Source organism: Rana temporaria, assembly GCF_905171775.1.
Source record: "Rana temporaria chromosome 5 unlocalized genomic scaffold, aRanTem1.1 chr5y, whole genome shotgun sequence".
NCBI lineage: Eukaryota > Metazoa > Chordata > Amphibia > Anura > Ranidae > Rana > Rana temporaria.
Genome location: NW_024404466.1, coordinates 261,308 through 276,034, shown reverse-complemented (window position 1 = coordinate 276,034; position 14,727 = coordinate 261,308). Strand labels below are relative to the sequence as shown.

Genomic DNA, 14,727 nt, shown 5'->3' with positions numbered 1-14,727 from the left:
ATTCTGATCTCCCCTCCCCCTGTGTGTATTCTGATCTCCCCTCCTCACTGTGTGTAGTGTGATCTCCCCTCCCCCTGTGTATATTCTGATCTCCCCTCCCCCTGTGTGTATTCTGATCTCCCCTCCTCACTGTGTGTAGTGTGATCTCCCCTCCCCTGTGTGTATTCTGATCTCCCCTCCCCCTGTGTGTAGTGTGATCTCCCCTCCCCCTGTGTGTATTCTGATCTCCCCTCCCCCTGTGTGTAGTGTGATCTCCCCTCCCCCTGTGTATATTCTGATCTCCCCTCCCCCTGTGTGTAGTGTGATCTCCCCTCCCCCTGTGTGTATTCTGATCTCCCCTCCCCCTGTGTGTAGTGTGATCTCCCCTCCCCCTGTGTGTAGTGTGATCTCCCCTCCCCCTGTGTGTATTCTGATCTCCCCTCCCCCTGTGTGTAGTGTGATCTCCCCTCCCCCTGTAGGTAATGGATTTGGGGGCGGAGCTCCTGGGGTTGCTGGGGGCGGGGACTCGGTTGGATGTGAAGATGGGGGCGGTACAATGTGTGTTGGGGGTGAGCGGGACCCCCGAGGGGAGGCGGAGCCTGTGTCAGTTCCCAGGATTGGTGGCGGCCATCTTTGATCTGACCTCTGACCCTCCGGTGACCCGGGACTCCTACCACATCCTGGTCAACCTGACCTCTGACCCCGCCTCTCACCGCCCCCTGCTGGACGTCCCCGCCCTTCTCCCCACCCTGATTGGTCGTCTCTTCCAACCGAAATACGAATACACCGACTCCGTCTGCTCCGCCCTCTGTAACCTGAGCCGGGAGGAGGAGCCATGCCGCGCCATCCTGACCGCCCTTCCCCCCACAGGACTGGCACAGATTGTGGAGATGATCTGTGGCCCCCAGCACACCAACCTACAGTACCTGGGGCCCCTCCTCTGCAACCTCACCCAGCTGACCGAGGGGCGGGACTTCCTACTGGACAGGAGCAGGTGAGACGCCTCTGTGGGCGGAGTTCCCCCCCAATCTCCTCCTTTTATGTATTTAAAGTGGATGTAATAAGGCCTTCACCTTGTAGAGTATAGGACGTCATCTGTGCCCGGCATCATCACCAGGAGTTGTTCCAGAAATCCTCTTATCTTTCTTCAGTGAGATAAAAACTGACACACAGCTCCTCCCCCTAGGTGTCAGCTCCTCCCCCTAGGTGGCGGCTCCTCCCCCTAGGTGGCGGCTCCTCCCCCTAGGTGGCGGCTCCTCCCCCCTAGGTGTCAGCTCCTCCCCCCTAGGTGTCAGCTCCTCCCCCCTAGGTGTCAGCTCCCCCCCCCTAGGTGTCGGCTCCTCCCCCTAGGTGGCGGCTCCTCCCCCTAGGTGGCGGCTCCTCCCCCCTAGGTGTCAGCTCCTCCCCCCTAGGTGTCAGCTCCTCCCCCCTAGGTGTCAGCTCCCCCCCCCTAGGTGTCAGCTCCTCCCCCCTAGGTGTCAGCTCCTCCCCCCTAGGTGTCAGCTCCCCCCCCCCTAGGTGTCAGCTCCTCCCCCTAGGTGACCCTGAGCGCTTCACTGGCCCGGCCGGACAATTTCCCAGACAAAATGGTAACCCATTCCTCTGTGGGCACCCGGTGTAGGGCACATTGCCGTTCAAAATCAGCCAGGTACCCATCAATCTCCCCTTCAGTTTCAATGAAGTTCTTAAAAGCAGCAAAATGTATCTTTCTCCTTTCGGTTGGTGCTGCTGTGACTTCTGCTGCTGCAGAACCTCTTTGCCGTAGCCAATTTGCGTCCACAGCCGCTATAACCCGGTCTATGATCTCCGGTGGAGGGTTAGGACCATACTGTGCCAGTCTTAGTTTGACAGCCCGATCAAAGCTTGCCTCCTCCGGGGTCCTGTCCGTTACGCTGGGCCTTTCCGTTACGCTGGGCCTTTCCGTTACGCTGGGCCTTTCCCTTACGCTGGGCCTTTCCGTTACGCTGGGCCTTTCCGTTACGCTGGGCCTTTCCGTTACGCTGGGCCTGTCCGTTACGCTGGGCCTGTCCGTTACGCTGGGCGTTTCCGTTACGCTGGGCCTGTCCGTTACGCTGGGCCTTTCCGTTACGCTGGGCCTTTCCGTTACGCTGGGCCTTTCCGTTACGCTGGGCCTTTCCGTTACGCTGGGCCTTTCCGTTACGCTGGGCCTGTCCGTTACGCTGGGCCTTTCCGTTACGCTGGGCCTGTCCGTAAAAGCTGGGCCTTTCCGTTACGCTGGGCCTTTCCGTTACGCTGGGCCTGTCCGTTACGCTGGGCCTGTCCGTTACGCTGGGCCTGTCCGTTACGCTGGGCCTGTCCGTTACGCTGGGCCTGTCCGTTACGCTGGGCCTTTCCGTTACGCTGGGCCTGTCCGTTACGCTGGGCCTTTCCGTTACGCTGGGCCCTTCCGTTACGCTGGGCCTTTCCGTTACGCTGGGCCTTTCCGTTACGCTGGGCCTGTCCGTTACGCTGGGTCTTTCCGTTACGCTGGGCCTTTCCGTTACGCTGGGCCTGTCCGTTACGCTGGGCCTGTCCGTTACGCTGGGCCTTTCCGTTACGCTGGGCCTTATCGTTACGCTGGGCCTTTCCGTTACGCTGGGCCTTTCCGTTACGCTGGGCCTGTCCGTTACGCTGGGCCTTTCCGTTACGCTGGGCCTTTCCGTTACGCTGGGCCTTTCCGTTACGCTGGGCCTTTCCGTTACGCTGGGCCTTTCCGTTACGCTGGGCCTTTCCGTTACGCTGGGCCTTTCCGTTACGCTGGGCCTTTCCGTTACGCTGGGCCTGTCCGTTACGCTGGGCCTGTCCGTTACGCTGGGCGTTTCCGTTACGCTGGGCCTGTCCGTTACGCTGGGCCTTTCCGTTACGCTGGGCCTTTCCGTTATGCTGAGCCTGTCCGTTACGCTGGGCCTTTCCGTTACGCTGGGCCTTTCCGTTACGCTGGGCCTTTCCGTTACGCTGGGCCTTTCCGTTACGCTGGGCCTTTCCGTTACGCTGGGCCTTATCGTTACGCTGGGCCTTTCCGTTACGCTGGGCCTGTCCGTTACGCTGGGCCTGTCCGTTACGCTGGGCCTTTCCGTTACGCTGGGCCTTATCGTTACGCTGGGCCTTTCCGTTACGCTGGGCCTTTCCGTTACGCTGGGCCTTTCCGTTACGCTGGGCCTGTCCGTTACGCTGGGCCTGTCCGTTACGCTGGGCGTTTCCGTTACGCTGGGCCTGTCCGTTACGCTGGGCCTTTCCGTTACGCTGGGCCTTTCCGTTACGCTGAGCCTGTCCGTTACGCTGGGCCTTTCCGTTACGCTGAGCCTGTCCGTTACGCTGGGCCTTTCCGTTACGCTGGGCCTTTCCGTTACGCTGGGCCTTTCCGTTACGCTGGGCCTCTCCGTTACGCTGGGCCTTTCCGCTACGCTGGGCCTTTCCGTTACGCTGGGCCTTTCCGTTACGCTGGGTCTTTCCGTTACGCTGGGCCTTTCCGTTACGCTGGGCCTTTCCGTTACGCTGGGCCTTTCCGTTACGCTGGGCCTTTCCGTTACGCTGGGCCTTTCCGTTACGCTGGGCCTTTCCGTTACGCTGGGCCTGTCCGTAAAAGCTGGGCCTTTCCGTTACGCTGGGCCTTTCCGTTACGCTGGGCCTTTCCGTTACGCTGGGCCTGTCCGTTACGCTGGGCCTGTCCGTTACGCTGGGCCTGTCCGTTACGCTGGGCCTTTCCGTTACGCTGGGCCTGTCCGTTACGCTGGGCCTTTCCGTTACGCTGGGCCTGTCCGTTACGCTGGGCCTTTCCGTTACGCTGGGCCTGTCCGTTACGCTGGGCCTGTCCGTTACGCTGGGCCTTTCCGTTACGCTGGGCCTTTCCGTTACGCTGGGCCTTTCCGTTACGCTGGGCCTTTCCGTTACGCTGGGCCTTTCCGTTACGCTGGGCCTTTCCGTTACGCTGGGCCTGTCCGTTACGCTGGGTCTTTCCGTTACGCTGGGCCTTTCCGTTACGCTGGGCGTTTCCGTTACGCTGAGCCTGTCCGTTACGCTGGGCCTTTCCGTTACGCTGAGCCTGTCCGTTACGCTGGGCCTTTCCGTTACGCTGGGCCTGTCCGTTACGCTGGGCCTTTCCGTTACGCTGGGCCTTTCCGTTACGCTGGGCCTGTCCGTTACGCTGGGCCTTTCCGTTACGCTGGGCCTTTCCGTTACGCTGGGCCTTTCCGTTACGCTGGGCCTTTCCGTTACGCTGGGCCTTTCCGTTACGCTGGGCCTTTCCGTTACGCTGGGCCTGTCCGTTACGCTGGGCCTGTCCGTTACGCTGGGCGTTTCCGTTACGCTGGGCCTGTCCGTTACGCTGGGCCTTTCCGTTACGCTGGGCCTTTCCGTTACGCTGAGCCTGTCCGTTACGCTGGGCCTTTCCGTTACGCTGGGCCTTTCCGTTACGCTGGGCCTTTCCGTTACGCTGGGCCTGTCCGTAAAAGCTGGGCCTTTCCGTTACGCTGGGCCTTTCCGTTACGCTGGGCCTTTCCGTTACGCTGGGCCTGTCCGTTACGCTGGGCCTGTCCGTTACGCTGGGCCTTTCCGTTACGCTGGGCCTGTCCGTTACGCTGGGCCTTTCCGTTACGCTGGGCCTGTCCGTTACGCTGGGCCTTTCCGTTACGCTGGGCCTTTCCGTTACGCTGGGCCTGTCCGTTACGCTGGGCCTTTCCGTTACGCTGAGCCTGTCCGTTACGCTGGGCCTGTCCGTTACGCTGGGCCTTTCCGTTACGCTGGGCCTGTCCGTTACGCTGGGCCTGTCCGTTACGCTGGGCCTTTCCGTTACGCTGGGCCTTTCCGTTACGCTGGGCCTTTCCGTTACGCTGGGCCTTTCCGTTACGCTGGGCCTTTCCGTTACGCTGGGCCTGTCCGTTACGCTGGGCCTGTCCGTTACGCTGGGCGTTTCCGTTACGCTGGGCCTGTCCGTTACGCTGGGCCTTTCCGTTACGCTGGGCCTTTCCGTTACGCTGAGCCTGTCCGTTACGCTGGGCCTTTCCGTTACGCTGAGCCTGTCCGTTACGCTGGGCCTTTCCGTTACGCTGGGCCTTTCCGTTACGCTGGGCCTTTCCGTTACGCTGGGCCTTTCCGTTACGCTGGGCCTTTCCGTTACGCTGGGCCTGTCCGTTAAAGCTGGGCCTTTCCGTTACGCTGGGCCTTTCCGTTACGCTGGGCCTTTCCGTTACGCTGGGCCTGTCCGTTACGCTGGGCCTGTCCGTTACGCTGGGCCTGTCCGTTACGCTGGGCCTTTCCGTTACGCTGGGCCTGTCCGTTACGCTGGGCCTGTCCGTTACGCTGGGCCTGTCCGTTACGCTGGGCCTTTCCGTTACGCTGGGCCTTTCCGTTACGCTGGGCCTTTCCGTTACGCTGGGCCTGTCCGTTACGCTGGGCCTTTCCCTTACGCTGGGCCTTTCCGTTACGCTGGGCCTTTCCGTTACGCTGGGCCTTTCCGTTACGCTGGGCCTTTCCGTTACGCTGGGCCTTTCCGTTACGCTGGGCCTGTCCGTTACGCTGGGTCTTTCCGTTACGCTGGGCCTTTCCGTTACGCTGGGCCTTTCCGTTACGCTGGGCCTTTCCGTTACGCTGGGCCTGTCCGTTACGCTGGGCCTTTCCGTTACGCTGGGCCTTTCCGTTACGCTGGGCCTTTCCGTTACGCTGGGCCTTTCCGTTACGCTGGGCCTTTCCGTTACGCTGGGCCTTTCCGTTACGCTGGGCCTTTCCGTTACGCTGGGCCTTTCCGTTACGCTGGGCCTGTCCGTTACGCTGGGCCTGTCCGTTACGCTGGGCCTTTCCGTTACGCTGGGCCTGTCCGTTACGCTGGGCCTTTCCGTTACGCTGGGCCTTTCCGTTACGCTGAGCCTGTCCGTTACGCTGGGCCTTTCCGTTACGCTGGGCCTTTCCGTTACGCTGGGCCTTTCCGTTACGCTGGGCCTGTCCGTAAAAGCTGGGCCTTTCCGTTACGCTGGGCCTTTCCGTTACGCTGGGCCTTTCCGTTACGCTGGGCCTGTCCGTTACGCTGGGCCTGTCCGTTACGCTGGGCCTTTCCGTTACGCTGGGCCTTTCCGTTACGCTGGGCCTGTCCGTTACGCTGGGCCTTTCCGTTACGCTGGGCCTGTCCGTTACGCTGGGCCTTTCCGTTACGCTGGGCCTTTCCGTTACGCTGGGCCTTTCCGTTACGCTGAGCCTGTCCGTTACGCTGGGCCTTTCCGTTACGCTGAGCCTGTCCGTTACGCTGGGCCTTTCCGTTACGCTGGGCCTGTCCGTTACGCTGGGCCTGTCCGTTACGCTGGGCCTTTCCGTTACGCTGGGCCTTTCCGTTACGCTGGGCCTTTCCGTTACGCTGGGCCTTTCCGTTACGCTGGGCCTTTCCGTTACGCTGGGCCTTTCCGTTACGCTGGGCCTTTCCGTTACGCTGGGCCTTTCCGTTACGCTGGGCCTTTCCGTTACGCTGGGCCTTTCCGTTACGCTGGGCCTTTCCGTTACGCTGGGCCTTTCCGTTACGCTGGGCCTTTCCGTTACGCTGGGCCTTTCCGTTACGCTGGGCCTTTCCGGTACGCTGGGCCTGTCCGTTACGCTGGGCCTGTCCGTTACGCTGGGCCTGTCCGTTACGCTGGGCCTTTCCGTTACGCTGGGCCTTTCCGTTACGCTGGGCCTTTCCGTTACGCTGGGCCTGTCCGTTACGCTGGGCCTGTCCGTTACGCTGGGCCTGTCCGTTACGCTGGGCCTGTCCGTTACGCTGGGCCTGTCCGTTACGCTGGGCCTGTCCGTTACGCTGGGCCTGTCCGTTACGCTGGGCCTTTCCGCTCCATCCATTTGGACAAGTTCTGTGATCACGTCCATCTTCTTATGGTTGCTGGACGGTTCTCCTGTAGTCCTTGTAGCTGTCCTTTAAGCGATGGAATTATCCCACTGCTAGCCACCAATTGTAACGGAACCCCAAATGGGACAGGGGTTAAATCCGTTCACGATATTCCATTCCACCCAAGACAGCTTATCGACACTCCACAATCAGGCAAACAAACACGACCCATAAGAATTCCCCCCCCAGACACGAGACACACAGCTCTGTGCTTCTGGTTTCAAATGTCAGACAACTTTAATGGTTTCTTCGCTTGCTTATATGCAGTACACAGGTTACAGAAATCACATGAACAATCAAACTCTCCACCCCCCTCGTCACACCATGGGGGGCTTCAATCACATTCTTTTACATAATGATATTCAGAGTTAATTATCCCCCAGACGTTGCGTCTCCGACAAGTACATTCCACACATAAACAGTATACATAATGAGAGGGCTAGGAGCCAGGCTGACTCTCAGCTTCAATCCACAGAAGCAGTCTTAGCATCTCAACAGCCTCACACAATGGAAGGCCTTTCCAGAGCCAGCCTCAATTAGCATGTCGCTAGTCAGGGCTAATCATAGAAAAGAGTCGGTATTGACCGGTGGGGTCACAATATTCTTTACAGACATTATAGAATATATGGTAGATTACTGTCCGTGTTAAAACAATCCAATATATGTCTCTTTATTTCCTGGCTCAACCTGTGCCCAAAAGTCACTCCTGTTACAGGGAGTGTGGAGGCGGGGCGGGGAGTGTGGAGGCGGGGAGCGTGGAGGCGGGGAGTGTGGAGGCGGGGCGGGTGGAGTGTGGAGTGTGGGGCGGGGAGTGTGGAGGCGGGGCGGGGAGTGTGGAGGCGGGGCGGGTGGAGTGTGGAGGCGGGGCGGGTGGAGTGTGGAGGCGGGGCGGGGAGTGTGGAGGCGGGGCGGGGAGCGTGGAGGCGGGTAGTGTGGGGCGGGGAGTGTGGAGGCGGGGCGGGTGGAGTGTGGGGCGGGGAGTGTGGAGGCGGGGCGGGGAGTGTGGAGGCGGGGCGGGGAGTGTGGAGGCGGGGCGGGGAGTGTGGAGGCGGGGAGTGTGGAGGCGGGGCGGGGAGCGTGGAGGCGGGGCGGGGAGCGTGGAGGCGGGTAGTGTGGGGCGGGGAGCGTGGAGGCGGGGCGGGGAGTGTGGAGGCGGGGCGGGGATGAAAAATATGAGAATCGCGCCTCTCAAACATGTGATGAATTTATTGCCGGAGAGAATCTATTCTGGCGGATTACATTCCAGTTATGAATCTTGCCTGTGGCTTGTCGGAGGAAGGAAGGGGGCGTGGAGGTGGGGCGGGGAGCGTAGAGGTGGGGCAGGGAACGTAGAGGTGGGCTGGTGACATGTAGCAGCTTGTCGGAGGAAGGAAGGGGGCGTGGAGGTGGGGCGGGGAGCGTAGAGGTGGGGCAGGGAACGTAGAGGTGGTGTCAGGGCTCCATTCCCGGCTCCATTGAGCTCCCGCGCATGCGCGGTACGGCAGCGCGCCGTGTGCGTGGAAGCGCGCACGTGCAGGTATGCGACAACCCTGGGGCCAATCAGAGGCCGGACACTCCTATTTAAACCAGCAGCCTTCCCTGAACAGGTTGCTGGTTTGTCTTCAGCTCCTATGTGTTTACCTGTTGCCGTACCTGCCTGTTTTGACCCGGAATTCCTGACGACTCTCCTCTCACCTGGAACCTCTGACCCTTTGGCTAATGTTACCTGGATTGCTGTTGTCTCCTGCCCCTTGACCTTGGCTTGCTCTCATGGACTCCCTCTGAACTCTCCTGCCCTTGACCCTCGGCCTGTGACTCGGATTTGCCTTCATCTCCTGTGGACCCTACCAGACTTACCTACCAGTTCCTGCCTGACCAACGCTTGTCTCCAGTCTTCTGCACCTGCCCTGCTTCTGTCAGCTGCACCAAGTCTGCCTGCCAGCTCCCGGCACCGGTGCCTCCTTGTGCCGTCCCTCCTCTGTCCCAACTCCAGGGAGTGGTCTGCACAGGGTCGCAAAGGTGAGCCGCCCTCAGCATCTCGGTGAGTACAGGCGCTGACAGGTGGGCTGGTGACATGTAGCAGCTTGTCGGAGGAAGGAAGGGGGCGGGGAACGTAAAGGTGGGCTGGTGACATGTAGGGAGGAGTGTAGAGGTGGGGCGGGGAGCGTAGAGGTGGGGCAGGGAACGTAAAGGTGGGCTGGTGACATGTAGCGGCTTGTCGGAGGAAGGAAGGGGGCGTGGAGCGTAGAGGTGTGTGGAGGTGGGGCGGGGAGCGTAGAGGTGTGTGGAGGTGGGGCGGGGAGCGTAGAGGTGGGGCGGGGAGCGTAGAGGTGTGTGGAGGTGGGGCGGGGAGCGTAGAGGTGGGGCGGGGAGCGTAGAGGTGGGGCAGGGAGGAGAGTAGAGGTGGAGTGTAGAGGTGGGGCGGGGAGCGTAGAGGTGTGTGGAGGTGGGGCGGGGAGCGTAGAGGTGGGGCGGGGAGCGTAGAGGTGTGTGGAGGTGGGGCGGGGAGCGTAGAGGTGGGGCGGGGAGCGTAGAGGTGGGGCAGGGAGGAGAGTAGAGGTGGAGTGTAGAGGTGGGGCGGGAGCGTAGAGGTGTGTGGAGGTGGGGCAGGGAGCGTAGAGGTGTGTGGAGGTGGGGCGTGGAGCGTAGAGGTGGGGCGGGGAGCGTAGAGGTGGGGCGGGGAGCGTAGAGGTGTGTGGAGGTGGGGCGTGGAGCGTAGAGGTGGGGCGGGGAGCGTAGAGGTGGGGCGGGGAGCGTAGAGGTGGGGCGGGGAGTGTAGAGGTGGGGCGGGGAGCGTAGAGGTGTGTGGAGGTGGGGCGGGAGCGTAGAGGTGTGTGGAGGTGGGGCGTGGAGCGTAGAGGTGGGGCGGGGAGCGTAGAGGTGGGGCGGGGAGCGTAGAGGTGTGTGGAGGTGGGGCGTGGAGCGTAGAGGTGGGGCGGGGAGCGTAGAGGTGGGGCGGGGAGCGTAGAGGTGGGGCAGGGAGGAGAGTAGAGGTGGGGCGGGGAGCGTAGAGGTGTGTGGAGGTGGGGCGTGGAGCGTAGAGGTGGGGCGGGGAGCGTAGAGGTGGGGCGGGGAGCGTAGAGGTGGGGCGGGGAGTGTAGAGGTGGGGCGGGGAGCGTAGAGGTGTGTGGAGGTGGGGCGGGGAGCGTAGAGGTGTGTGGAGGTGGGGCGTGGAGCGTAGAGGTGGGGCGGGGAGCGTGGAGGTGGGGCGGGAGCGTAGAGGTGTGTGGAGGTGGGGCGGGGAGCGTAGAGGTGTGTAGAGGTGGAGCGTAGAGGTGGGGCGGGAGCGTAGAGGTGTGTGGAGGTGGAGCGTAGAGGTGGGGCGGGAGCGTAGAGGTGTGTGGAGGTGGGGCGGGGAGCGTAGAGGTGGGGCGGGAGCGTAGAGGTGTGTGGAGGTGGGGCGGGGAGCGTAGAGGTGGGGCGGGGAGTGTAGAGGTGGGGCGGGGAGCGTAGAGGTGGGGCGGGGAGCGTAGAGGTGGGGCGGGGAGCGTAGAGGTGGGACGGGGAGCGTAGAGGTGGGACGGGGAGCGTAGAGGTGGGGCGGGGAGCGTAGAGGTGGGGCGGGGAGCGTAGAGGTGGGGCGGGGAGCGTAGAGGTGTGTGGAGGTGGGGCAGGGAGCGTAGAGGTGTGTGGAGGTGGGGCGTGGAGCGTAGAGGTGGGGCGGGGAGCGTAGAGGTGGGGCGGGGAGCGTAGAGGTGGGGCGGGGAGCGTAGAGGTGTGTGGAGGTGGGGCAGGGAGCGTAGAGGTGTGTGGAGGTGGGGCGTGGAGCGTAGAGGTGGGGCGGGGAGCGTAGAGGTGCGTAGAGGTGGGGCGGGGAGCGTAGAGGTGTGTAGAGGTGGGGCGGGGAGCGTAGAGGTGTGTAGAGGTGGGGCGGGGAGCGTAGAGGTGTGTAGAGGTGGGGCGTGGAGCGGAGAGGTGGGGCGGGGAGCGTAGAGGTGTGTAGAGGTGGGGCGTGGAGCGGAGAGGTGGGGCGGGGAGCGTAGAGGTGTGTAGAGGTGGGGCGGGGAGCGTAGAGGTGGGGCGGGGAGCGTAGAGGTGGGGCGGGGAGCGTAGAGGTGTGTAGAGGTGGGGCAGGGAGCGTAGAGGTGGGGCGGGGAGCGTAGAGGTGGGGCGGGGAGCGTAGAGGTGTGTGGAGGTGGGGCGGGGAGCGTAGAGGTGTGTGGAGGTGGGGCGGGGAGCGTAGAGGTGGGGCGGGGAGCGTAGAGGTGTGTGGAGGTGGGGCGGGGAGCGTAGAGGTGGGGCGGGGAGCGTAGAGGTGTGTGGAGGTGGGGCGGGGAGCGTAGAGGTGGGGCGGGGAGCGTAGAGGTGGGCTGGTGACATGTAGCGGCTTGTCGGAGGATGGGAGGAGATATTGGAGGTGATTGATCGGGATGGGAGGAGATATTGGAAGTGATTGATCGGGATGGGAGGAGATATTGGAAGTGATTGATCGGGATGGGAGGAGATATTGGAGGTGATTGATCGGGATGGGAGGAGATATTGGAAGTGATTGATCGGGATTGGAGGAGATATTGGAGGTGATTGATCGGGATGGGAGGAGATATCGGAGGTGATTGATCGGGATGGGAGGAGATATTGGAAGTGATTGATCGGGATTGGAGGAGATATTGGAGGTGATTGATCGGGATGGGAGGAGATATCGGAGGTGATTGATCGGGATGGGAGGAGATATTGATCGGGATGGGAGGAGATATTGGAGGTGATTGATCGGGATGGCAGGAGATATTGGAGGTGATTGATCGGGATGGGAGGAGATATTGGAGGTGATTGATCGGGATGGGAGGAGATATCGGAGGTGATTGATCGGGATGGGAGGAGATATCGGAGGTGATTGATCGGGATGGGAGGAGATATTGGAGGTGATTGATCGGGATGGGAGGAGATATCGGAGGTGATTGATCGGGATGGGAGGAGATATCGGAGGTGATTGATCGGGAGGGGAGGAGATATTGGAGGTGATTGATCGGGATGGGAGGAGATATTGGAGGTGATTGATCGGGATGGGAGGAGATATTGGAGGTGATTGATCGGGATGGGAGGAGATATCGGAGGTGATTGATCGGGATGGGAGGAGATATCGGAGGTGATTGATCGGGATGGGAGGAGATATTGGAGGTGATTGATCGGGATGGGAGGAGATATCGGAGGTGATTGATCGGGATGGGAGGAGATATCGGAGGTGATTGATCGGGAGGGGAGGAGATATTGGAGGTGATTGATCGGGATGGGAGGAGATATTGATCGGGATGGGAGGAGATATCGGAGGTGATTGATCGGGATGGGAGGAGATATTGGATGTGATTGGTCGGGATAGGAGGAGATATTGGAGGTGATTGATCGGGATGGGAGGAGATATTGGAAGTGATTGATCGGGATGGGAGGAGATATTGGAAGTGATTGATCGGGATGGGAGGAGATATTGGAGGTGATTGATCGGGATTGGAGGAGATATTGGAGGTGATTGATCGGGATGGGAGGAGATATTGGAGGTGATTGATCGGGATGGGAGGAGATATCGGAGGTGATTGATCGGGATAGGAGGAGATATTGGAGGTGATTGATCGGGATGGGAGGAGATATTGGAAGTGATTGATCGGGATGGGAGGAGATATTGGATGTGATTGATCGGCATGGGAGGAGATATTGGAGGTGATCGGGATGGGAGGAGATATCGGAGGTGATTGATCGGGATGGCAGGAGATATTGGAGGTGATTGATCGGGATGGCAGGAGATATTGGAGGTGATTGATCGGGATGGGAGGAGATATCGGAGGTGATTGATCGGGATGGGAGGAGATATTGGAAGTGATTGATCGGATGGGAGGAGATATTGGATGTGATTGATCGGGATGGGAGGAGATATTGGAGGTGATTGATGGGGATGGGAGGAGATATTGGAGGTGATTGATCGGGATGGGAGGAGATATTGGAGGTGATTGATCGGGATGGGAGGAGATATTGGAGGTGATTGATCGGGATTGGAGGAGATATTGGAGGTGATTGATCGGGATGGGAGGAGATATTGGAGGTGATTGATCGGGTTGGGAGGAGATATTGGAAGTGATTGATCGGGATGGGAGGAGATATTGGAGGTGATTGATCGGGAGGGGAGGAGATATTGGAGGTGATTGATCGGGTTGGGAGGAGATATTGGAGGTGATTGATCGGATGGGAGGAGATATTGGAGGTGATCGGGATGGGAGGAGATATCGGAGGTGATTGATCGGGATGGGAGGAGATATTGGAGGTGATTGATCGGGAGGGGAGGAGATATTGGAGGTGATCGGGATGGGAGGAGATATCGGAGGTGATTGATCGGGAGGGGAGGAGATATTGGAGGTGATTGATCGGGATGGGAGGAGATATTGGAGGTGATTGATCGGGATGGGAGGAGATATTGGAAGTGATTGATCGGATGGGAGGAGATATTGGAGGTGATCGGGATGGGAGGAGATATTGGAGGTGATCGGGTTGGGAGGAGATATCGGAGGTGATTGATCGGGAGGGGAGGAGATATTGGAGGTGATTGATCGGGATGGGAGGAGATATTGGAGGTGATTGATCGGGATGGGAGGAGATATCGGAGGTGATTGATCGGGATGGGAGGAGATATTGGAGGTGATTGATCGGGATGGGAGGAGATATTGGAAGTGATTGATCGGGATGGGAGGAGATATTGGAGGTGATTGATCGGGATGGGAGGAGATATTGGAGGTGATTGATCGGGATGGGAGGAGATATTGGAAGTGATTGATCGGGATGGGAGGAGATATTGGAGGTGATTGATCGGGATGGGAGGAGATATCGGAGGTGATTGATCGGGATGGGAGGAGATATCGGAGGTGATTGATCGGGATGGGAGGAGATATTGGAAGTGATTGATCGGATGGGAGGAGATATTGGAGGTGATCGGGATGGGAGGAGATATCGGAGGTGATTGATCGGGAGGGGAGGAGATATCGGAGGTGATTGATCGGGATGGGAGGAGATATCGGAGGTGATTGATCGGGATGGGAGGAGATATTGGAGGTGATTGATCGGGATTGGAGGAGATATTGGAGGTGATTGATCGGGATGGGAGGAGATATTGGAGGTGATCGGGATGGGAGGAGATATTGGAGGTGATTGATCGGGATGGGAGGAGATATTGGAGGTGATTGATCGGGATTGGAGGAGATATTGGAGGTGATTGATCGGGATGGGAGGAGATATTGGAGGTGATTGATCGGGATGGGAGGAGATATTGGAAGTGATTGATCGGGATGGGAGGAGATATCGGAGGTGATTGATCGGGATGGGAGGAGATATCGGAGGTGATTGATCGGGATGGGAGGAGATATCGGAGGTGATTGATCGGGATGGGAGGAGATATCGGAGGTGATTGATCGGGATGGGAGGAGATATCGGAGGTGATTGATCGGGATGGGAGGAGATATTGGAAGTGATTGATCGGGTTGGGAGGAGATATTGGAGGTGATTGATCGGGATGGGAGGAGATATTGGAGGTGATTGATCGGGATGGGAGGAGATATTGGAGGTGATTGATCGGGATGGGAGGAGATATTGGAGGTGATTGATCGGGAGGGGAGGAGATATCGGAGGTGATTGATCGGGAGGGGAGGAGATATTGGAGGTGATCGGGTTGGGAGGAGATATTGGAGGTGATTGATCGGGATGGGAGGAGATATCGGAGGTGATTGATCGGGATGGGAGGAGATATCGGAGGTGATTGATCGGGATGGGAGGAGATATCGGAGGTGATTGATCGGGATGGGAGGAGATATCGGAGGTGATTGATCGGGATGGGAGGAGATATCGGAGGTGATTGATCGGGATGGGAGGAGATATCGGAGGTGATTGATCGGGATGGGAGGAGATATTGGAGGTGATTGATCGGGATGGGAGGA

General features: G+C 59.7%; 1 protein-coding gene across 1 annotated transcript in view; it reads left to right on the top strand.

Moving 5' to 3' along the window:
- The first annotated feature begins 379 nt into the window (after positions 1–379).
- HGH1 (HGH1 homolog) overlaps positions 380–14,727 on the top strand; it is a 37,902-nt gene continuing 23,554 nt past the window's right edge. Inside the window, exon 1 of the mRNA XM_040334345.1 lies at positions 380–973. Within this exon, the coding sequence (XP_040190279.1) occupies positions 462–973 (512 nt within the window). The 5' untranslated portion in view covers positions 380–461. The remainder of the gene's footprint in view (positions 974–14,727) is intronic.